Source organism: Penicillium lagena (genome assembly GCF_028827675.1).
Source record: "Penicillium lagena strain IBT 129212 chromosome Unknown utg000006l_segment0_segment0, whole genome shotgun sequence".
Classification (NCBI taxonomy): domain Eukaryota; kingdom Fungi; phylum Ascomycota; class Eurotiomycetes; order Eurotiales; family Aspergillaceae; genus Penicillium; species Penicillium lagena.
In genome coordinates this window covers 1,726,496-1,748,598 of record NW_026623227.1, presented here as the reverse complement: position 1 = coordinate 1,748,598, position 22,103 = coordinate 1,726,496, and the positions used below count along the sequence as shown (strand labels likewise).

General features: G+C 54.1%; 10 protein-coding genes across 10 annotated transcripts; 3 read left to right on the top strand and 7 right to left on the bottom strand.

Annotated features, from left to right (window-relative positions):
* Positions 1-88: 88 nt before the first annotated feature.
* Positions 89-937, bottom strand: N7510_008840 (carbonic anhydrase; the record flags this gene model as incomplete). Its single annotated transcript, XM_056980765.1, has 1 exon — positions 89-937. One exon carries the CDS (start codon positions 935-937, stop codon positions 89-91), a length of 849 nt encoding a protein of 282 aa, XP_056830974.1.
* A 548-nt stretch (positions 938-1,485) lies between these two features.
* aarA (L-aminoadipate-semialdehyde dehydrogenase) lies at positions 1,486-5,912 on the bottom strand (the record flags this gene model as incomplete). Its single annotated transcript, XM_056980764.1, has 4 exons — positions 1,486-1,783; positions 1,835-3,946; positions 4,023-5,491; positions 5,544-5,912. 4 exons carry the CDS (start codon positions 5,910-5,912, stop codon positions 1,486-1,488), a joined length of 4,248 nt encoding a protein of 1,415 aa, XP_056830973.1.
* Positions 5,913-6,356: 444 nt separating this feature from the next.
* Positions 6,357-8,244, top strand: N7510_008838 (uncharacterized protein; the record flags this gene model as incomplete). Its single annotated transcript, XM_056980763.1, has 2 exons — positions 6,357-8,110; positions 8,175-8,244. The coding sequence occupies 2 exons, from the start codon at positions 6,357-6,359 to the stop codon at positions 8,242-8,244; spliced, it is 1,824 nt and encodes a 607-aa protein (XP_056830972.1).
* A 359-nt stretch (positions 8,245-8,603) lies between these two features.
* On the top strand, positions 8,604-12,873 carry N7510_008837 (putative xanthine dehydrogenase HxA; the record flags this gene model as incomplete). Its single annotated transcript, XM_056980762.1, has 4 exons — positions 8,604-8,837; positions 8,903-9,106; positions 9,177-11,137; positions 11,190-12,873. 4 exons carry the CDS (start codon positions 8,604-8,606, stop codon positions 12,871-12,873), a joined length of 4,083 nt encoding a protein of 1,360 aa, XP_056830971.1.
* A 375-nt stretch (positions 12,874-13,248) lies between these two features.
* On the bottom strand, positions 13,249-15,045 carry N7510_008836 (uncharacterized protein; the record flags this gene model as incomplete). The annotated part of the gene is made up of 1 exon (XM_056980761.1): positions 13,249-15,045. The coding sequence occupies one exon, from the start codon at positions 15,043-15,045 to the stop codon at positions 13,249-13,251; it is 1,797 nt and encodes a 598-aa protein (XP_056830970.1).
* An 82-nt stretch (positions 15,046-15,127) lies between these two features.
* Positions 15,128-15,598, bottom strand: N7510_008835 (uncharacterized protein; the record flags this gene model as incomplete). Its single annotated transcript, XM_056980760.1, has 1 exon — positions 15,128-15,598. The coding sequence occupies one exon, from the start codon at positions 15,596-15,598 to the stop codon at positions 15,128-15,130; it is 471 nt and encodes a 156-aa protein (XP_056830969.1).
* A 703-nt stretch (positions 15,599-16,301) lies between these two features.
* N7510_008834 (uncharacterized protein) lies at positions 16,302-17,678 on the top strand (the record flags this gene model as incomplete). The annotated part of the gene is made up of 1 exon (XM_056980759.1): positions 16,302-17,678. The coding sequence occupies one exon, from the start codon at positions 16,302-16,304 to the stop codon at positions 17,676-17,678; it is 1,377 nt and encodes a 458-aa protein (XP_056830968.1).
* Positions 17,679-17,687: 9 nt separating this feature from the next.
* On the bottom strand, positions 17,688-18,077 carry N7510_008833 (uncharacterized protein; the record flags this gene model as incomplete). Its single annotated transcript, XM_056980758.1, has 2 exons — positions 17,688-17,725; positions 17,873-18,077. 2 exons carry the CDS (start codon positions 18,075-18,077, stop codon positions 17,688-17,690), a joined length of 243 nt encoding a protein of 80 aa, XP_056830967.1.
* A 1,114-nt stretch (positions 18,078-19,191) lies between these two features.
* prm1 (pheromone-regulated protein PRM1) lies at positions 19,192-21,378 on the bottom strand (the record flags this gene model as incomplete). Its single annotated transcript, XM_056980757.1, has 1 exon — positions 19,192-21,378. The coding sequence occupies one exon, from the start codon at positions 21,376-21,378 to the stop codon at positions 19,192-19,194; it is 2,187 nt and encodes a 728-aa protein (XP_056830966.1).
* A 399-nt stretch (positions 21,379-21,777) lies between these two features.
* On the bottom strand, positions 21,778-22,011 carry N7510_008831 (uncharacterized protein; the record flags this gene model as incomplete). Its single annotated transcript, XM_056980756.1, has 1 exon — positions 21,778-22,011. The coding sequence occupies one exon, from the start codon at positions 22,009-22,011 to the stop codon at positions 21,778-21,780; it is 234 nt and encodes a 77-aa protein (XP_056830965.1).
* Positions 22,012-22,103: the final 92 nt, after the last annotated feature.

Sequence of the window (22,103 nt, the reverse complement as noted above, 5' to 3'; positions counted from 1 at the left end):
CGGATATAGTCCTCGTCGTCACGTCATCAATTCACTATCTAGAACACTGCACATATCCTTCCGCCACTGCATCTGCAACTATATATCTCTAACCCTCCGTCTTGAAAGCCGCCAGACGCGCCTTGATAGTCTCATCCGAGTCCTGGGAATCCAATTCCCTTAGGACGCCGGACCCAACATCGTAGATCAGGCCATGAACCTGCAGTCCGCGCTCCTGGATAGCGGTCAAAACGACGCTCTTCTGCTTGATGACATTCAATCCCTCGCGGACATTAAGCTCAACGAGCTTCAGTGCAGCCTCATCAGCAGGAAGAGACTGCAAGAGATCCAAGTTCCGCTCGCGCACCTGGCGCAGCGGCAGAAGCCACGGATCCAGCACACCGAGCTGCTTATTCCCCAGCGCAGCCGCGACGCCACCGCAGGCCGTGTGGCCGCAGAGCACGACGTGCTGGACGCGCAGGTGGTGCACAGCGTACTCGATCACGGCGGAGGAGCTGAGGTCGCCCGGGTGCAAGACGTTCGCGATGTTGCGGTGCACGAATACGTCACCGGGCTGAAGGCCCAGCAGGGTGGTCTCCGGGCAGCGCGAGTCCGAGCATCCGATCCACAGGATCTGGGGCGACTGGCCCTTTGCGAGCGTGGGGAAGAGGTCTGGGTGGTTGCGCGCGGTTTCCGCGGCCCATTCTTTGTTCAGGCGCAAACCTGCGGCGTATTTGTCTGTGGAGGAGGAAGTGTCATTATTGGGCTTGTTGTGGCCTGAGCAGGAGAGAGGTGTGCTAGTTGAGAAGGGGGAGATGCGGTTCCATGCGGCTTGGGGGGTTGTGGGGGGTGGAATGAGTCGCGCGGAAGAGGCCCGGGGGCATGGAGTATTGCGAATGATGCCTGCTGTGCGCGCTAGAAATTCCCGCCGCGGAAGCAGTCTGGACATGGTGCTCATGAGGAGAGGGAGAGGGATTGAGGCCGGGTGTGGCGGCGAAAAGACCCGATGACGGAAGGAGCTGCGGAGACCAGCGGTTTGAACGGAGGATGATGGAAGGATGCCACCGGCGAGGTCCGATTACCTCCAGCAGGCTCTATCCGGCGGGGGGAATGTCTTCTCGGGTGCTTGACAATGATGTGTGTTGGGGAGGGAACAAGGATGGGGAAGTGGGAAAAGGAACAAAGAATGCCAAGGATAGCAGGAAAAGAGAGCGAGTTCGCCTGCGCACGTACCTTCAGCCATTGGGAAGTCGGAGTCGAGGATGAATTAAAGGGTATAGATATAGACGAGGGAAGAGACACAAGGAGGATTAATGGAGAAAGAAAAAAGGTTCGAGAGCTGAGTGCAGGAATGGGATGGAGGGGCAGAAGAATTGGGCGAGATCGGAGAGAAACTTTTGATTGGTGGTTGGCTCTATAGTTATAATCATGGCTTCATACATAACTGCAACGTTAAATACACACTTTTAAATCATCTATGCCCACCAAATTCAACGAAACATACTATCACGCAGCACCTCCCCGGCCACCGACACTCAGCAAGGTCTTCTTCTGCTCCTCGCTAATACGCGCTGCTGGTAAGGGCCTCCCTCCGGGGACTGTGGGCGGAGGCAGGAACCCAGTCTCCACCAGGTAAGAGGCGTACAGACCAACCAACTCTTCCGTGACACCGGCACCGGCTGAGACATCGACGCCAGACCAGACGGCATCGGCCTTGAGGGCAGCGGCGGCGTTGGTGTCATCCAACTCCGGTGCCTTGGTGTTGGACGGGAGGTCGGCGGTGACGAAGTGGTAGAGGGGCATGCTGTTTGAGGGTTAGCTTCTGCCGAACAAGAAGAAAAAGAAAGAGACTTACAGAGCATGCTGCGAATCCTTGTCATTGTGCTGACCATCATTGACATACTGCTCGAGGGCCATCGACCAAGGCACATAATCCACCTGCGGAACATCGTAGCCGTACAGCTGCAGCGCGCCGAGGAACTGATTGAAGCGCAGTCGCGGGTGTCCAGTGACATGGGCCACACTGATCGGAGCCCGGGGCGGGTGGAAAGCACAAGCGATGATGATACGGGCCACATGGTCGACGGGAACCATATTCACCGTATTGTGGATGTTGGGTCGGGACGCAAGTTGGACGCAACCCTTAAGCATACGGATGAGGAAGTCGTCCGTATTCGTAGTTCCGGTGGTAGAATCGCCCAGTACATATCCAGAGCGGATGATGGTTCCCTTCAAACCCCGGCGGCCAGCTTCGCGGACAAGATATTCTCCCGCCCACTTGCTCTGGCCGTAACCCGTTCCAAGCCCGACACTGCTGCCTTCGAGGTCATCTTCTTCGCTGATGCCATTACCGCCAGCAGCGATGATCCGCTCGGATTCTTCGACGTAGTGATCCTTGTCGAGGGCGCTAGTCGAGCTGACAAAGGCAAACTGCTTAGCTTTGCCGGTGGCACAAAGCTTTAGCGCATCGATCGTTCCCATGACATTAGCCGGCTTGAGAGTTGAATACGGATAGACCCAATGGACGAGGGCTCCATTGTGAATAACTGCATCGACACGGCTAGCCAGGTCGTGCCACGAGGCCTGTGAGAGACCAAAGCGGGCGTCGCCAAGGTTACCGCAGACGCACTGTAGTCTAGTGGTCCATGCTTCATCCCAGAAGCCGTAGGCACCGCAGGTAGCGCGAAGACGATCCAGAGCTTGCTCGTTGCTCTTAGCGCGAATCAAAGCCACAACCTTAGCGGACGGGGCCTTGCGAGTGAGCAGGTCACGGAGAATATGCGCGCCGAGGAAACCGGTTGCTCCGGTGAGGAAGATGGTTGGCTCACTAGAGAGCATTGCATCAGTGCGTTCGGGGAAGGTTTGCGGTAGCTCATTTACGAGCTGGCGGGCATCCTTTGAGTATTCATCGTCGGGCTCACTGGCGGCTTGAGAGACTTGAGCGGCCTTGGGATCGTCGCTAGTCGCGAACGACTCGAAATCCACCAGTCGGTCAATTTCACTAGCAAAGCCTTTGAGGGTCGGGCTGCGGAAGATAGCATTCATGGAGATATCGATGCCGCGCCACTTACGCCGTAGGTCAAAGAACATCTGCTGGGCCAGAATACTGTGGCCGCCGAGGTCAAAGAATGAATCAGTGGGACCAATCATGCGAGCGGTGACATTAGGAATCAGCTTAGCCCAGATCTGGGCAAGAGCCTCCTCAGTCTCGGACAGGGCCTGCATGACGGACGAACGGCGACGCGGTGCCGCCGCGCTAAGTTCCTCCGTATCGGGGAAGGGGAGGGCTGGCTTGTCGATCTTGCCATTGGGATTCAGCGGCATTCTCTTTAAGGGAATAATCACCGTAGGCACCGCATAAGCGGGAAGCTTGCTGCGAAGGTGCTCACGAGCATCGTCCCTAAGAGGCCGGAAACGTCGAAGCAAGCCAACCATGCCATCGGCGGAATCATCATCCTTGAGACCCTTGCTCTGAAGCCAATCGGCCCACTTGTTCATATCAGGCACGAAGTAGCTCACTAGCGTAGGCTCCTCGAATTTGTCTCGACGCACCAGGGTGACATTCTCACGGACTAGAGGGTGCCGCGAAAGGTGCGTGTCAATTTCTCCAAGCTCGATTCGGAAACCACGAATCTTCACCTGGTCATCGGCGCGACCAGAACACTCGACGTCTCCGGTTGGGGTGTATCGGCCCAGATCACCGCTGCGGTATAGGCGGTCACGGGGACCAACGTAGAACTCTCGCCAGGGCTCATTCTTTGCGGACGCAGCCTTGTCCTTTTCGATCCAAACTTCAGGCTTAACGAACCAATTTGTCAAGAACTTCTTCTGGTTCAACTCGGGGGACCCCAGGTAGCCCTCTGCGAGACCAGCAGCACGCACGTAAATTTCACCCACCTCGCCAATCGCACAGATACGCGTAGGGTCGAAGCGGTTAACCACGAGCATTTGCACATCCAACATTCCCCTGCCCGAATAGATGTTAGCATTGAATCGTCATATACATCGCAATGGCGATCTTAATGGAGGGGTAGGACACGAACCGGCCTGCGGCAATGACATCCTTGCACGTATCGAGGAATCCTTCTTGGCTGGCGTAACTAGGGATTTGGTAATAGCTAACAGCCCGCTGGGTTTCCGTAGTCCCATACATGTTAACGATAGAGACGTTCGGGGCCAGTCCCTGGAGGGAGCGACAGTCACGCTTGATCAGAATATCCCCAACGAAGAATGCGTGGTGAAGAGTGGGGAATTGTGCAGAAGCACCGCCCACAAGGATCTGGCCCATAGCAGGGGTCAGATGGGTGACGCTGGCTTCGTATTTCTGCATCCATTCGGCCAGCTTTTCATTCTGGATATCTTCCCGAGCAGGCACTAGGAGCTGTGCGCCTAGGAACAACGGGGTAAAAATGTCTCTTTGGATAGGATCATGGGCAATACCGCTTAGCATCGTGAACTTGTCGTTGGGGGTGAGGTTAAAGGTCTCCGACATCCAGGGAAAGTAATATGCGAGCGAATAGTGGCGGCCAAGAACGCCCTTCGGGCGACCCTCCGAGCCAGACGTGAATGAGAGTGTCGGGGTTGAGTCAGGGCCCACGACGACACCAACAGATTTGGACTTCAGCTCAACCTGATTGGCGAACACATCCTTGCCGTTGATCAATCCGCCTTCGAGAGTGCCATCATCCAGCAGAGCCAGAGCGGGAACTTCGGTCCGGAGCTGAAGATTTCCATTAATAAAGGAGCGGACAATGTCGGACAGTTCTCCGGCGTCTCTTGTAGCCTTGGCAATATTCACTAGGGCACGAGGACGGGCCACATCCAGGTAGATATTTTGCCGCTCTGGCGGGTACGCCGGGTCGATAACGGAGAACGTCGCACCGGCCTTCAAGATACCCATGACAGCCACGACGAGGTCTACACCACGGTAAGCATAGACCATCACCACCTCCCCTCTTTCGATGCCAGATTGCACTAGGTGGTGTCCTAAGATATTTGACGCCTCGTTGATCTGCTTGTAGGTGAACTCGCGGTGAGGAGACGTGGCCGACTTAGTCTCAACAACGCATAGCTTGTCCGGGTGGCTCTCTGCATTCGCGGAGAAGATATCGTGGATGGCGCCACGGAATTTAGACCAGTTTAGGTCTGACGTAGGATCCGGCAAGATCGCACGCTGGTCCTCGGTCATCAAATCAATCCGGCCAATTGCTTCTTCGGGATTTGCGGCAGCATTGCCGGCAATCTGAGCTAGTTGCTTTAGGATAGTGGCAATCCGTGCGCTTGAGAAAAGACGCTGGTTGTAGTATGCACCGGCAGCGGTCGAGCCCGGCGCAACATTGACCACTAGATCCGTGGTCTCGAAGGTATTGGCTGGGTATTCCTGGGAGGCAGCGGGGGCATCGTATGCGGCAAAACGGAAGAGGATAGGAGCGCGCTCCGATTTGGACTTGTCTTGGATGTGCGAGCGCAGACTGCCCAGTGGGACGATGTCGGAAGAGCCTTCGCTGAACGCCTAGACGAGACGGGTTAGCAGAACGGTTGTGGGAGATCGATGCATTTCGTACCTTGTCTACTTTGGCATAGAGCTGGAGGAAGGTCTCGGATGCGTCAATGGGCACCCGCAGCACAAATGGGCGGCCATCATCACCTAGGCTTGTTCCCACGGAGATATCCTCGTCGCCCGTGAGACGTGCCACGAGAATCACAAATGCGGTGAGGAAGACCGTAAAGTCCGACGTGGATGAGCCGGAGAGCTTCTTGAGCGCCAATTGAGTTTCCTTAGGCAGCTGAATCGATTCGAATGCCTCGATGGCTCTCGAGTCGGCCTTCTGGGAGTCCGGGTAGTCTCGAGTCAATGGAGAGACGGTCAGGTTGTTGAGCCGTTGGGCCCATCGCTCCAGGCGGTCCTGCAATGGACCTGATCCCACAGCCATGGTTGCAGCGGGAGAGAAACAAGAGTGAAGATGGTGTGACTCAAATAAGTCGAGAGTATGAGGGGCAGCAGAAAAAGAACCGGCCGATCTCGCCGGGACGGTGATTGGACCAAGGCGCTCACCGCTGTTAGCTCAGCGTTTTCATGCCTGAGGATCACGCTCGGGTCAAGGATGAGTTGACATCATGAGAAACTGGCCCCATTCACAATTAGGATTGTTTCGTTGTCTCCCTTCCTCTAATCATCCTCCCTTCCCAACCCCTATACTCCGCCATTCCTGGTGCGGCTGACCCCCCCCGTTCGGACCGCTGCGAGGCCAGGCGGCTTTTCTTGCAGGAGACAAGCTTCACGGCTGTTGTTCTCCCGCGCCCGACTTAAAACTCCAACGCCGCACCTCTCTCGAAACACACCTGCCTGACTGGTCGTTCGGTCGAATGCGACAAAGATGATCCTCCATCGAAGTACCGCGCTGCTTTCGATCATCGTCTTTGTCGCTCTGCTCCTATTCATCTTCTCCTCCTCCCCCATCCCTGAACCCGTCAGCGAAAAAGTCTCAGGGGCAGCCAACTATGTGCGACCAAAACTGCCATCATTAAGCCTAGGCCACTTCAGCCTGCCATCGTTCCAGCCTCCAGCCCACGAGGCGCCACCAGAGGAAAAGAACAGCACCAGGGGAGACTCGAAATGGTTCAGCGACTGGCAGTGGCTGAACCCGTTCTCCTCATCCGTCACCTTGGATGAGGGTCGCTCTGTCCTCCCGCCTCTGGCCGATCGTCGTGCCGTCTACACATACTTCAACCCGAACTACAATCCCAATAAGCATTCGGGCCAGGATCGGGGAGAGGAAAAGAAAGCGGATTTTGAGCTGCTGCTGGCCTGGCGTCGGGCCTGGTATGCCCAAGGTTTCCGGCCCGTGATTCTGGGCCCTGGGGATGCCCAAAGGAACCCGTATTACGAGACGATTCAAAAATTGAAGCTTAGTAGCGAGGCTCAGAACGAGGTATATCGATGGCTGGCCTGGGGCCACATGGGATCGGGCTTGCTAGCCGACTTCCTTTGCTTCCCTATGGCCCGGTACGACGATCCCCTTCTGTCTTATCTACGTCGCGGCAGCGAGCCAGACCATATTACGCGCTTCGAAAACTTCAACGGTGGCCTGTATGCAGCGGAGAAGCACATGATCGAACGAGCCATCGCGGAGGCCGCCCAGAAGCTGGACGATAAATCTACGTCCATGACGGACCTCATGTCTCCGGAGATTTTCCGGATTGAACAACCTGCTCCGCTGGCCTTCTACCGATCGTCGACAATCACCTCCAAGTACTCAGGACTGGGCGAGAAAATCAGCAAGAACCCGGCGGCTGGCCGCAAGGAATTGGTGCAGCTAATCAATGCGCACCTCCACAACACATTTCAAAATGGCTTCCCGGCCGGACTTGCCGTGCTAAAACCTTTCCCCAAGTACACCACTGCCCTGGTGGAGCCGGCTCTGCGACTGGCCAAGGCTCTTGTGCAGTGTCCGGATACCCCCATGGCGGACTCTTGCCCGCCCAACCTCCCCGATTGCCGCCCTTGCGGCTCTGGGAAACAAACCATGCGGATCAGCCAGCCCGCGAACTACAAGAACACTACATTTCTCTTTACGATTGGCACCCTGCCCCATCCGTACACCCTGATCAGCCTGCAGAAGAGCTCCGAAGAGATCACGACCCGACACATTCGCCGCGACACGGACCGCGACCCCTGGTTGTTCGAGGTGACGCGAGATCACCTCGGAGACGACCTGGGCGGCGCGGCCCGCGGGAGCGTATTCAAACAAGTCGTTGCAGGTCCGGAAGCCATCGGCTCATCCCTGTGGATGACCGTCGAGTCTCTCCCTGGCGAGGCGGGCACCGGCCTGCCGTCCGATCTCCTGGATGAGTTCGAATGGCAGCTTGGATTCCAGATCCCCCGCGGTGGCAAGGCTGACCCCAAGATCGAGGGTGGCAAGGGCAATCAGGATAAGCCCCAGTATGCCGAGAAGGAGAGCTTCCAGTTTGCCAACCCGAGCGAGCAGGGGATTGCGCGGGAGTATGAGTTGATCCAGAAGGCGCGGGAGGCGATCAAGAGTGAGGAGATAAGCCGTATCAGCATCAAGGATGTCGCCGAAGCGTGGAACCTGGCGGACAGCGAGGTGTGGCGATTTGTGAAAGCTTATCGGTGAGTGATTTATGATCTACTAATTCCTTTGTGGATGCGGGCTAATCCCTGTATGTGTCTTCAGAGCACGCTTGGTGGTGGAGCGACGCAAATGGCAAGAGCAAGAGCAGGCGTTTCTGAAGCCGCCGAACTGAGTGTGGGATGGTGCTGTAACCTGTCTTTTTGCTTGTTGTTCCGTATATCTCTGTTATCTTGTGTGTCTGGGGGGGCGTTGTGTAGAATACTTGATTAGTTAGCTAGATCGGAGCCAGATAAGCGCCCGCGGTGTACCCGCGGGGGAACCGGAGGTCGCCACTCCCCGCAATCCAGGTTTATCGCTTCATCTCGGTCCCCCCTCTTTGACTGTACCACTTGGGAAGGTTGAACCTCTAGGCAAGTCGTCGCGGTAGTGCCTCGCCACACATCAAATAAATACTCGAGACATCATGGGCCGTCGCACCTGAAACCCTCATTCTGTCATTTTGGTTTACTTACCCCGTGAGAATTCATCGAAATGGCGCCCGGAATCGGTATCCACGAGGATTCCGCGGCCGCGGTCGAGAAGGTCACTTCGCTGGCCCAGCTGACCGAGGACTGGGACGACGCCCTCCGCTTCTACGTGAATGGCACCAAGGTCACCGTCGACACAGCCAATCCGGAGGTGACGCTGCTAGAATACCTGCGCGGTATCGGTTTGACGGGGACCAAGCTAGGATGCGCCGAAGGTGGCTGCGGTGCCTGCACGGTGGTATGTACTGCGTGAAAGGAATATATATATTTGACTGAACTCGGCGCTGACAACCAATCGCATAGGTCGTGTCGCACATAAACCCGACCACGAAGAAGATCTACCACGCTTCCGTTAATGCCTGTCTCGCCCCGCTGGTCAGCGTCGATGGGAAACATGTCATCACCGTTGAAGGGATTGGGAATGTCAAAGATCCCCATCCCATCCAGCAGCGGATCGCGGTTGGCAATGGGAGCCAGTGTGGTTTCTGCACGCCCGGGATTATCATGGTACGCCCAGCCCTGTATTATTCCGGCTAACGAGACTGGAATCGTCCGACTAACTATGTATCTTCAAAAGAGTCTTTATGCCTTACTACGAAACGACCCGTCGCCCTCCGAGCATGATGTGGAGGAAGCCTTTGACGGAAACCTGTGCCGCTGTACCGGCTACAGACCCATTCTCGACGCCGCGCAGAGCTTCAACAACAAGAACAATAGCTGTGGCATGGCCTCGTCGAATGGAGGATCGGGCTGCTGCATGGAGAAGAACGGCGGCGGCGGTTGCTGCAAAGGGTCGTCCGCGGGAAATAAAGACGGCGATGAGAAGGTGGAGATCAAGTTCCCACAGCCGGATTTCAAGCCCTACAATCCCGACACGCAACTCATCTTCCCTGCAGCGCTGAGGAAGCATGAATTCCGCCCACTGGTCTTCGGCAACAAGCGGAAGAAGTGGTATCGGCCCGTGACCATGGAGCAATTGCTGCAGATCAAGAGCATCCACCCCGAGGCGAAGTTGATTGGCGGTAGCTCGGAGACGCAAATCGAGATCAAGTTCAAGGCGATGCGCTATGCTGCCTCTGTCTATTTGGGCGACATCCCAGAGCTGCGGCAGTATGAGTTCCACGACGACTACTTGGAGGTCGGTGCCAATGTGTCTCTGACAGACTTGGAAAACATCTGTGGGCAAGCCGTCGAACGGTATGGCTCTGCCGCAGGCCAGCCTTTCGCAGCCATCAAGAAGCAGCTGCACTACTTCGCTGGAAGACAGATTCGAAACGTTGCCTCCCCTGCTGGTAACTTGGCTACTGCTTCCCCGATCTCCGATCTCAACCCGATCCTGGTGTCTACAAACACGACTCTCATTGCCAGGTCGCTCGCAGGGGAAAAGCACATCCCCATGACCGAATTCTTCTTGGGCTACCGCAAGACCGCTCTTCCTCCGGATGCCATCATTGCCAGCCTTCGGATCCCGATTGCACAGAAAGGCGAATATATGCGCGCCTACAAGCAGGCCAAGCGCAAGGATGACGATATTGCCATTGTTAACGCCGCCCTGCGTGTCTCTCTCTCGGAGACCAACGACGTCCTCAGTTGTAACCTGATCTTTGGTGGTATGGCGGCCCTGACCGTGTCTGCAAAAAACGCAGAGGCCTTCTTGGTCGGCCAAAAATTCCCCAGCCCTGCAACGCTCGAGGGCGTCATGAATGCATTGGAACAGGACTTTAATCTTCCATTCGGTGTGCCAGGTGGCATGGCCACATACCGCAAATCTCTGGCACTCGGCTTCTTCTATCGGTTTTACCATGACGTGCTTTCTGGGCTGCAGGTCAAGTCATCCGACCTAGACCCTGATGTCATTGCAGAGATTGAAAGAGCGATCTCTTCGGGTAAACAGGACAATGAGGCTTCGATCGCCTACCAGCAGAGAATTCTTGGGAAAGCGTCCCCGCATGTGGCGGCCTTGAAGCAGGCCACCGGCCAGGCCCAGTACACCGATGACATCCCTGTGCAGCAGAACGAATTGTTCGGATGCATGGTTCTCTCGACCAAAGCCCACGCCAAGATCCTCAGCGTCGACGTCTCCGCCGCGCTGGAAGTCCCCGGAGTTGTGGACTACGTCGATCACAACGACCTGCCGAATGCCGCAGCCAACTGGTGGGGCGCACCCGTGTGCGATGAGAAGTTCTTCGCGGTTGACGAGGTCAACACCGCCGGACAGCCGATTGGCGTTATTTTGGGACTTACGGCGAAGCAAGCTGAAGAAGGCATGCGGGCCGTCAAGGTTGAATATGAAGACTTGCCGGTGATCCTCACGATTGAGGAAGCAATCGAAGCGGAGTCCTTCTTTGAGCACTATCGCTATATCGTGGACGGCGATACCGAGGCGGCTTTCAAGGAAGCCGATCACATTATCACGGGTGTCTCACGGATGGGTGGTCAAGAGCACTTTTACTTGGAGACACAAGCTTGTGTGGCCATTCCAAAGCCGGAGGATGGTGAGATGGAGGTTTGGAGCGGCACCCAGAATCCCACTGAGACGTATGTTCCCCAATCAGCACGACTAACAATCAATACTGATCTCGAATTTTAGACAAACCTATATCGCTCAAGTGACCGGTGCTGCTTCGAACAAGGTTGTCTCTCGAGTCAAGCGACTCGGCGGTGGTTTCGGTGGCAAAGAAACACGGTCCGTCCAGTTGGCCGGTATCTGTGCTGCCGCTGCACACAAGACGAGGCGGCCTGTTCGCTGCATGCTCAACCGTGACGAGGACATTCTGACTTCTGGTCAACGTCACCCGTTCCTCGGCAAATGGAAGGTCGGAGTCACCAAGGAAGGAAAGATCTTGGCGCTTGATGCTGACGTGTATGCCAATGGTGGTCACACGCAAGATCTTTCCGGCGCTGTCGTGGAGCGAAGCTTGTCTCACATTGATGGCGTTTATCACATCCCCAATGTCAACGTTCGCGGCCGGATCTGCAAGACCAACACGGTTTCCAACACTGCCTTCCGTGGCTTTGGTGGTCCGCAAGGCCTGTTCTTTGCCGAATGCTATGTTTCCGAGATTGCGGACCATCTAAACATTCCTGCTGAGGAGATTCGCGCAATCAACATGTATCAGCCTGGTGAGAAGACGCACTTCAACCAGATTCTCAAAGACTGGTATGTGCCCTTGATGTACAAGCAGGTTATGGAGGAGAGTAACTACATGGAACGCCGGAAGGCTGTGGAGGAGTACAACAAGCAACACAAATGGTCAAAGCGAGGCATGGCTATCGTACCGACCAAGTTCGGTATCTCCTTCACTGCGCTCTTCCTGAACCAGGCCGGTGCTCTTGTCCACATCTATCACGACGGGAGTGTTCTCGTCGCCCACGGCGGTGTTGAAATGGGCCAGGGTCTACACACGAAGATGACCATGATTGCCGCCGAAGCGCTCCAGGTTCCCCTAGAGGACGTCTACATCTCCGAGACCGCCACCAACACTGTCGCCAACACATCTTCAACCGCCGCATCGGCCAGCTCCGACTTGAACGGCTACGCCATCTTCAACGCCTGCGAGCAAATCAACGAGCGCCTCAAGCCCTACCGCGAGAAATTCCCCGGGGCGCCCATGTCCAAGCTCGCGCACGCAGCCTACTTCGACCGCATCAACCTCTCCGCGAACGGCTACTACCGCACCCCAGACATCGGATACGTATGGGGCGAGAACTCGGGCCAAATGTTCTTCTACTTCACGCAGGGAGTGACAGCCTCAGAAGTGCAAATCGACACGCTGACCGGCGACTGGACCCCGCTGCGCACCGATATCAAAATGGATGTTGGCCGCACCATCAACCCCTCCATCGACTACGGTCAGATCGAAGGCGCCTACGTGCAGGGCCAGGGCCTGTTCACGACCGAAGAAAGCCTCTGGCACCGCGCCTCGGGCCAGATCTTCACCCGCGGGCCAGGCAACTACAAGATCCCGGGCTTCCGCGATATCCCGCAGATCTTCAACGTTAGCCTGCTCAAGGATGTCGAGTGGGAGAACCTGCGCACTATCCAGCGCTCCCGTGGTATCGGCGAACCGCCTCTGTTCATGGGCAGTGCGGTCTTCTTCGCGATTCGCGATGCACTCAAGCATGCGCGTAAGGAGTGGGGCGTTACTGACGTCCTCTCGCTTGTGAGTCCTGCCACTCCTGAGCGTATTCGCGTTAGTTGTGCGGATCCCATTGTCGAGCGCGCGAGAGTGATTCCCAAGGAGGGCGAGAAGAGCTTCTTTGTCGCCATCTAGATGGGTGAAGGTGGAATGATAGTCACGACTTGCTTATGACCATCGATGGATTTGTATATTTGTTTCCTTTTTTTCGGTCTTCTTTCCGAAATCTTGTTTATAAAGATCAGATTGAATTTACATTGTTGAGCAATACCATGTTGGAGCTGTAGATTTTGTGGCTATTAAATAGTGTTTGAGATAAGTGTATTTGACCTGATCTTTTCGCATAAATGGAAAGCCATACGTGGTTTTACATTGAAACCTTGGCGTCAGTGGCCATCTAAGAACTAATCGCTATCTACTGCTGTAAACAGAAAATACTCGCAACCTGAGGGAAAATAAATTCATACTCAGTCAGCTTCAGAATACGCAATCCGCCTCGGGGTGTCACGACTACTTAGTTCCGGAAGAGTCCTCTGGCACTTCAACTGCGTTCTCAAAAGATTCTGCACTTGAAGCAACACTCTCCGCGGACCGGGTTCGTCTCACAAAGCTGACGGGGTTTGAATCCCGCTCCTCTATCACTAGTGGTTCCTCCTCTGGCTCAGTCACGAACGCATAGCGATATGGTTTTCGCGAATGCTCAGGCGATTTCTGGTCTCCTTCCCCGGGCCCACGTTCGATCTCCTCCGGCTCAAGGGCCATAGGCGTTCCCTTCTCTCCTATTTGGGTCTCTTCTTTCTTCTCAGTGTCCCCGTCCGTCGTACGCTTCCACACCGTCTCTTTTTTCCTTTTTGTATTATGTGATATCTCATCACTGGCTTTAGCATCGACGTTCAATCCTTCCTCGCGGAGCTTTGATCGGATTTCTTCTTTCCCAGCTTCTACTCTTAGTTCATCTTCGAACTCTTCGAGTCTGCGGCGTACTTTTGCGTTGCGGAGCTCCTCTTCCAGCTGTTCTCTCTTCTGTTGGAGCTCGAGGATTTCTAGCTGTCTCAACCGTCGATTAAGATCTTCCTCATACCGGCTTTCAAACTTTCCAGGAGCCTTGAGGTCATCCTTTGGATCGTCCTTGGGCTTTTCAATCACTTTCTTTTCCTCGGCGGGTTTTTTTGGTTCCTTTTGTTCATTTTTCTTCGGTGCCTCACCAGAATCTTTGTCTTTCGTGATAAGGGCCGGTCCGGAGAATTTATCGATTGCTTTTTGAGAATAAGGGAGCTTCTGATAGATCGATTGTGCTATTTTGGCGTTTTTGCCGATAATAGACTTGTCTTCAGAAAGAGATCGACGGAGTGCATTTTGTACCATGAGGTTGTTCCATCGGGTAGCGACACAAACATCGTTCTCTGGAGTAGGTCCGAATTTCTCCGCGACATCTTCTAATCTTTGGAGTAGTTTCCGGCATGATTTGTCGTCGGTGGCAAGCAAGTACTGCGAAATAATGGACTCAGAGGCCCTAAGATGATCTCCTTGTTCAACCAGGAGCAGCTGGTCTAGCTCCTTCAATAATGGCTGAGGATCTTCTACACGACAGATAAGCTCGCGTAGACACGTTGACCTAGTTTTGAAATCTCCAAGTTCGGTTGATGTTTTCAAGATCCAATTCAATGAATTATTAGGTGGAAATTTTGGGTCGGCGGCCGGCCAGCCCGGATTTTCAGAAGCCATGGGTATGTAGGTTGGTAGAGACCATTCATCCAGGTCAAGCCCAGGGAACTTGTTGAGGCACTTCTGTCTCTCCTCTTGATATGATGGGCCGGGGTTCCGTAAGTGATCAAGATATTCTTCTGCGAAAGCCCATTGAAGATATGGTCGTGATCGCATGAGATGAGGGCTGTGTTGTCGGAGTTTCTCAGCACAGAGATTGGCCTGCTGTGCGCACCACTGGTCATTTATGGTCCGATAGATAGATCGGGACTGACTGCTAGAAATGCGAAAGTATCGCAATTCCACCATGATGGACAGAAGAGCAAGCTCGGTTGATTCGTCATATTCATCGACTGACCAGTCTTGCAGCAACCGCTCAAGTGAACCTCTTGTGTAGGTCTTCGCGTCTTTAGCCTGATCAAAGAGGCGCTCTGGCGTGTCCTTGAAGAAGTGCGCGAACGTTTCCCACGGACCAAGGAGGCCAAACATGGCAATCAGAAGGTCACAAAGCTCCCAAATACGTCCATCCATGAGCAGGTCATCATATAGATCCTGCCAGACCTCTGAGAAAAGGTTCGGTATTGCAATTTCTTGTTCGCACATGATAAAAGACAAAATCTCGGAGAGCTCGCAAATGATCTGAACCTGCAATATTGTTTACGGCATCAGTCGAAGTACAAGATGATCAAGCCGTGCATTTTACCTCTGTAGGGTCAATTGGCATCCCTCGGGCAATTGAGAGACGGTCCACGTGTCGAGAATACGCCCGCTCTTCGAGGTACTGCACAAAAGAGTGGAAGTCGAGTTGAAGGAGTTCCAGCTCTCTCGACGATAGACTTTCAAATGAAAGCCTTGCCCGTAGCTGAAGCAAATTGATGTGTGTTTCGTAGAGGTCTCGGCCAACTGCACCGTTGCCAATGGGAATGCATTTGGTCCTCTTGGGAGGGTGCGGTTGTCGACTCGATATGAAGTCAACCACTTGTTTGTAGGAACCCTGCTCAAGCAATAGATTGGCGTATCCGATGGCCACAAGAGGTAAGTCTAGGTGATCTTCCAGATTTACTCGAAAATAGTCGAGCGCATCGTTGAAGTGACCCCATCGTTTCAATCGCGACACTTCTTCCAGCTGGCCTTCGATGTCGTCCACCACGTCCATGGAGAAGTGCTCGGTGATATCTCTATGAAAATGCGAGGGCATCTGGAACCCTGGTATGTGCGTGTAATTATCTAATATTGACACCTTAGGGAATTCTCTTCCCAGGGCTCTGATGGGGCCCTGGATTTTTCGTGTCTTTCGTTCTGTTCATTGGCCTCCTTGGCGGCCTCGACGGTGTCTTGTCTCCAGGGTTTCGACTGCGAATGTTCAACGTCCACCTCAGGCAGCCTGGAAGGCTTTCCGTGCAACTGGTTGACAGGACGTGAAAACTTGCCGAGCGGTGGCTGTAACTTTGGAAGGTCTTGCCCGGTCTCAGTTCTATCGCGCGAACCTCTCCGACCGCCAATACGCTGAGTCGCCATGATCAATTTAGAAAGAGTGCGACGTTTGGATCATACACCGGTCAAGATGTGCGCGACGAGGGTTCTTGAACAGACAGCATACTATTATGGACCGTTCTCTAGGGCGACGAGAACAGCGATTGTACCAACTACCAAATGACCAACCGGGCTGAGCTGAGGCTGACCATGCAGGGAGCGGGGTCGAGTTTCGTGCCAAGGAGGGCTGTGATGGAGGCTGTGACGGTTTTGGTGCCGTCGCCTTCAATCGCTCCGCAGCACCTGATTCTCACTAATAGCCGTGGACGCCCGAGTGCCTCGAGGTTCTGCGTTTGTTCTCGTTGTCGGTCGTCCTGCTACTATCAATGCACGTCGTTCCGCCTCACCCTATCCGTCGACCTCCAGCTCGATTCGCTCGCAAGTATGGGTCAACTTTCAACTATTTAGACCGCGCTGCAAACGTGAGCTTGTGTGACCAGGCGCTGGGTAAGGTCCGTATCGACTGTGGGCTCCGACTTTCGAAATCACAATGGGGGGTGGCAGGCCCAGTCGACAACCAAGCCGGGATTCTCTACATGGATCTCACCTTCGGGCAAACCAAAGACAGCCGCTTGACAAGCGCCGTGGTCGAGATTAGCCTCGAGGATCTGGAAGATCTGCGAACAGGGAGCGATTATCAAATTGAGCCGGAGTCAACCCCGAGAGACAACTTGCCCGTCCAGACGAACGAGGAGAACAGGGTGATGGTAAACGAGGTAGTGGAACGCATTATCCTGCGTTTGCTTCATTTTACCCACTTTGGCCCACGCGAACTGTGTGGTGAGCCAACGAAAACAACGACCAAAACAACCAGGCACTTGACTCCCAATGTCAACGTTCTTGGCAATGGCGCCGGTGGGCTTGGATTGGATCAAGAGCAGACTGTTGAACAGACCAGTCGCTGGCTCTTTACGGGTAATCTACACCGAGGATCGAAACTTGGAGCGGGCCAGAGAAGTATACTGTCCCGCACGCTCAGGTGGGAGCTCTCCGAGGATGATTTTCAACCCCAGCCAATGCACAGCAATGTGATCCAGACGGGGTTCGCGCTTGAACACGACTGCAGGCCATTTTACATCCGAGTAGAGATCCAAGGCAAACTACAACGAAAACATGGACGATTCAAAAATAACATGAAACAGCTACTACGGTTCCCATCGGAATCCAAGAAACGTCAGGGAACAACCATGACCTTGGTTCTTCCGGACAGGAGAATGGCAAATACACGGCGACTGGATGCCATTGCACAGGGATTGCCCTACGACATGGAGCGGGCGAACTTGGAAAGCGTACGGGTGCAACTACCTTCTGCGTTGCCTGCATCTTTTCAGGAAGCCGCGCCGATTTCCCAGGGTCAGACAGCTTCTCAGTGTGGCTTGCCGGCATCCTCTAAAGCAGAGCGACCCTCAGCAGCCACGGCTCCGCTCGAATTACCACAGTCTCAGGGCGAAATATGGCGGGGAGGTGAACTGAACGAAGAAGGATTTCGGGAACCTTTGGCTGAACAGGCTGGATCTTTGAGGCCGGTACGAATCAGCTCGAAAAGGGACTCGACTGAGGAAACACTTTCACAAGGAGAGTTGAATGAGCTTGTCTCCCAGCTCGCACAGTTCCCCGTCTTGCTTCGGATCTTTCTGTGGTTGGTTTCTATGATAAAATTCGCGCCGAAAAAAACGCCAAAAAAGAGTCTTAAAGGCGATTGACTTGAAATTCTACACACCACGCCAGCCCGCATTGGCGTCGACATTTGCTGGCAGCTTCCTGGAAGTGGGAGGTCAGCAAAGACCCAAATTTGAGCATCACTGAGTACCGCTTCTGAGACCACTAGGAACCATTGGGCCACTTGAAAATTTGCAGTCAACAGATACTTCGTTGTTACTTCTCTGTTTGCATTTACCTACGGTGCTATGCTGGCACTTGCTTTTCTGGCACTTGCCGCCTGGTGGACGCAGATGCTTAACCGCGACATTACTAGGATAAAAGGGAATAGTGTAAGACCATAGCATACCAGCTTCATTAAAGTTCTCAGATATGTTGCGAACGGCCTCGCTAACAAGTTTGTGCAACTTACCCTTGTATCCATGAGGATCGAGGAACGACATTGCTTAAAGGAAACATAGTTGATCAGTTTGGCATTTACGATGACTTTTTCTCCAAAGTGAGTAAAATAAGGGCAACGAAAAGCCCAGAAAGCGTGGTGAAGGCAACAGCGTTGGTGGAAACATTTGTAGTTCGGCGTATTTCATGTGGCTCGGTTTGAGGGAGCGACGGGTGAGCAGTAAAACGGAAAGAGCAAGAAAGAAATGCCAGACATTCTTATCCGGCTAATTGAATGCTCTTCTGAACGCCAGAAAACGATAGCCTTACCTAATTAACGACTCTTCACCTTCGACCCTCCTCTTCTCTCCTCCGCCGCAGCCTTCTTCTCCAACCAAACCCCCACCCCAAGCAACAAAAACATAGTTCCACAAATATAAACCTGCGGCTTGCCCTCTCCAAACTCGGGATCCGTCGCCAAAGAACCAGGATAGAAAAACGCGCTCAACTGCGTAATCCAATAAAGACTGCCCACCCAGACTGCCGTGTTAAGGTGCAGATTTCTGATCTCGGGCGTAGAAGCCGGCCGGAAGAGATAGTATAGTGTTGTTAGGCCGAGGACTAGCCCCATTGACATCGTCTGTCCGTTGTGGAATTTCGCGTGCGGGGGCCATCGCGCGTTGTAGATGTGGGTTTCGTTCCAGTCGGCTACGTAGCAGCCCAGTGAGGTTACTAGCCCGACCAGGGCAATGAGGGTTTTGCCGAGAGGTGCCATTTGAGATTGATTGAAGATTCCTTATAAAGAAAAGAGAAAAGACTTGGAGACTGGTGAGGAGAGAAATCGGAGTATGTACAAGCTGTACAGGGTTGGACAACTTAAGAGAAGAAAGGGGAGGTGGACGAGGGGAATGGATGAAGGGTGGAATGACGGATGGCAGCGGAATGCGGCGACCCGACCCCGCCATGAACAACCACCGTTGGGTAAATAACTACTCCATGATGCTTAGGAATTAAGCAATGGGTTGGCGGTTTAGATTGAAACCAGTAGATTATTGAAAACAACGCTATACATCCAGAGACTGACCGGCAAACCAAGCAAAAGACAAATGACCCGCCCGCTCCAATAAAATGCAGAGACATAATACAGACATCACCGCTGAGAAAGCTCAACGCTTCGCGTCATATTCCACGCTTCACATCATATTCCACGTAAGCACTCCCCCTCACAGCAGGCGCAGAATCAACCTTCAAAGCAGCGTTATATGCCCTGTGCCCCGCAAACCCATACTTCTCATCATCGAACGACACCGGCCCGCCCCGAGTTGGGACGGCGGGAGCCGTAGCCACTTTAGCAAATGAATCATGCTGATTCTGGGGGCAAGCCGTTAGCGGCACCTCCATGAAGTCACTGGCGGGGGCGGGAGCTCTAGGAACAGGATCAATAGCATGGCCGCCACCCTCGCCACGGTTCCTGTCGTGACCCCAGAAGAGGATCATCGCGCGGGTGGCGCCGATTAGGGCAACTAGTACCCAGATGGCGAGCACCGCGGTGGCGATGATGGCTTCTTGGCGGACGCCGTCTTGCAGCTTGCTGACGACGCTGACGACGACTTGGCTGATTTTGTTGGACGTGTCGGAGCCTGCGTCGGCGAGGAAGCTGTCGGATGGATCGGAGGAATTTGAGATACTGGCTGCGGCGCCGGCGGAGAAGACGCTGGAGGGTAGGAGAGGGAAGTCGACGTGCGCGTTGTCCGAGACCCAGGTCAGGCCCTTTTCGATGCCGGCGATTTTGAGACCGATCAGACACTGGAAGACCTCTGTGATGGGGTCGTACAGGATGGTTCCTTGGAAGGTCTCGTTCAGCACACCCATGGTCTTGTCGACGAAGGCGTTGAGCGTGTTGTTCACTGCGTGAGTACTCGTGTTGACCCAGCCGAAGACGTTGTCGTTGATGTCGTTGTTCATGTTTGTGATGGCCTGGTTGGCCCCATTTGCCCACGCCACGGATGCGTTCTCCAGCGAGGCAACGACTTTGTCTGCAAAAGCGGTCACCTCGCTGCTCAGTTCGGGCACTGTCTTCTGCACGGCGCGCAGGAGAAGCCACTGGCAAAGACACCCGAGGAGGCCTGCGACACCAAGTGCAAGTACGAACAGGGCTGGCATCGTAGTAGCGTAGGCGATGGCCCAACGCACGAGGATCTGGCGACGGCTGTTGCTGAACCGGCTTGCGGCTTTGATTCCCGCGGCTGCTGTGTATGGACGGGAGACAATGTAAACCACGTCCATGGGGTCGTGTGCCTCCTTGCGGACGAGTTGGGATCGTTCCTTCATTGATCGCCAGCGCCGGATCTCTCTCCATGCCATGGGGACGCAGGCCAGCACGGCCGCAATAAGCATGACGATAATGAAGATTTTGCGGGCCAGGACGGCGATGTCGTCGACTCCCTTGAAGAAACTGTTGATTCCATCGTTATCGCCGCAGAAGGTCAATTGTTGCTTTTGGGGGACTGGAAGCACAGTGCGATCAAAGCTGTAGGTTCCCAGGGACTGATTGATCAGGCTGTTGATCTCCTGGAACGGCGTGCGGATAAGACCCTGGACAGCGCTGTCCACCTCGCTGAACGTGGGGATGGAGGTGTTCAGAGTGTTTAGTTTCGTGTCGATCGATTGGGGAAGATGGATGTTCTCGAGCGCATTCACAGAGGTGTTGAGGTTCAATGTAGGAAGATGAGCACCGAGATCGTTGGCGGCCGTGTTCACTAAATTTGCAAAGTCTTCAAGCCCGGTTTCGAAAGTGCTGACTGTGGCGTCAATATCGTGGCCAATGGTCGACAGCGTAGAGTTCAAAAAGTCCAACGCATCTTCTATCAGCGCGATTGCAGCAGACACGGTGCCGTGCACGGCCATCGTGATGAGACAGAGGTAAGTCTGGTACATGAGTTTGACGATAAAGACAATTATTTCTTCGACGCCAGTGATGGTAAGCAGGAGCATAGATTTGAGGCCATTCACGGCTTTATCAAAGCCAGTCGCCGTCAGATCGTTGACACCCTGGGAGAGGTAATGCGGCATCGAAGCCATAGCGCTGCCCATGGATTCCACAGAGGTGCATGAGGATAGCGCTTCGCGTTTAGCCGTGGCCATGTCGTTTTGGAGGCTACCAATGGCTATCAAGACTCTGACCAGCACCAGCAAGAGAAGAATCGTCCAGCGATTGATCCATACTTGCGACAACCGAGCTCGCAGGCCTAGGTAAGGTGTGAGGTCGTCTGGGTGCAATGTGGTGATCCGCTCTCGGTTGGGATCGTGCGCTCCGTATGGTGGCAGAAGGGGAAAGATCGATCGCCGGGATCGCGAGAATATCATTTTGGAAGTTGTTTTATCGAGTGCACCAGGCGTCGAGCGAGGTAGGTGTTGAAAAAGATGTCGTCGGGGACAGATTTGGCCAAACGTTCAGCAGCAGAAGTCGAATCCACGATGAGAGGAGCAAAAAGTCATCAAAAACAGGAAAGGAGCTGGAAGAAAAATTATGTGTCCAAGGAAATCAGCGTGGTCTATTGAGAAACCATAGTGTATATATTAATAGCAGTGAATGAAAGGGATTCAATAAGGACGTGCCGAACAATAGGACCAAGAAAACTGAGAGCGCTCGACAGAGCGATGAAAGAGACAATAAAAGAAAGCAAGAACAAGGCGGAAGGTACCTCGGAGTTTCTTTTATTGGGCACCAGCGCGCCAGTCGTAGACCAGATCGCACCGATCGTCTTATAAAGAAGCTGGTTTGGCCGGGTCGCAACCCCGTGTCGATGAAACGACCACCTCAGGGTGGATCAGGCGGTCCATGTCGAAACAAAGAGGTTGCCAAAATAAAGTCTTCAGGATGAAGATGCTTGGTGGAAGGCACTGTTTCATCTTGCAACACGGCGCGTAAGTGGCTCTGGTTGTAGTGGTGAAGCGCTGTGCGGACCCAAAAAGTGCGCGCGGGCGCTTAGCGGGCATCGTTGCTGGCCAATGGTTGGGAGTCCGCAGACGAAACTCGAACAGCACGCGCTGAGACGGTTGACGACTCTTTGGTCTCAGCTGTTTAGGCA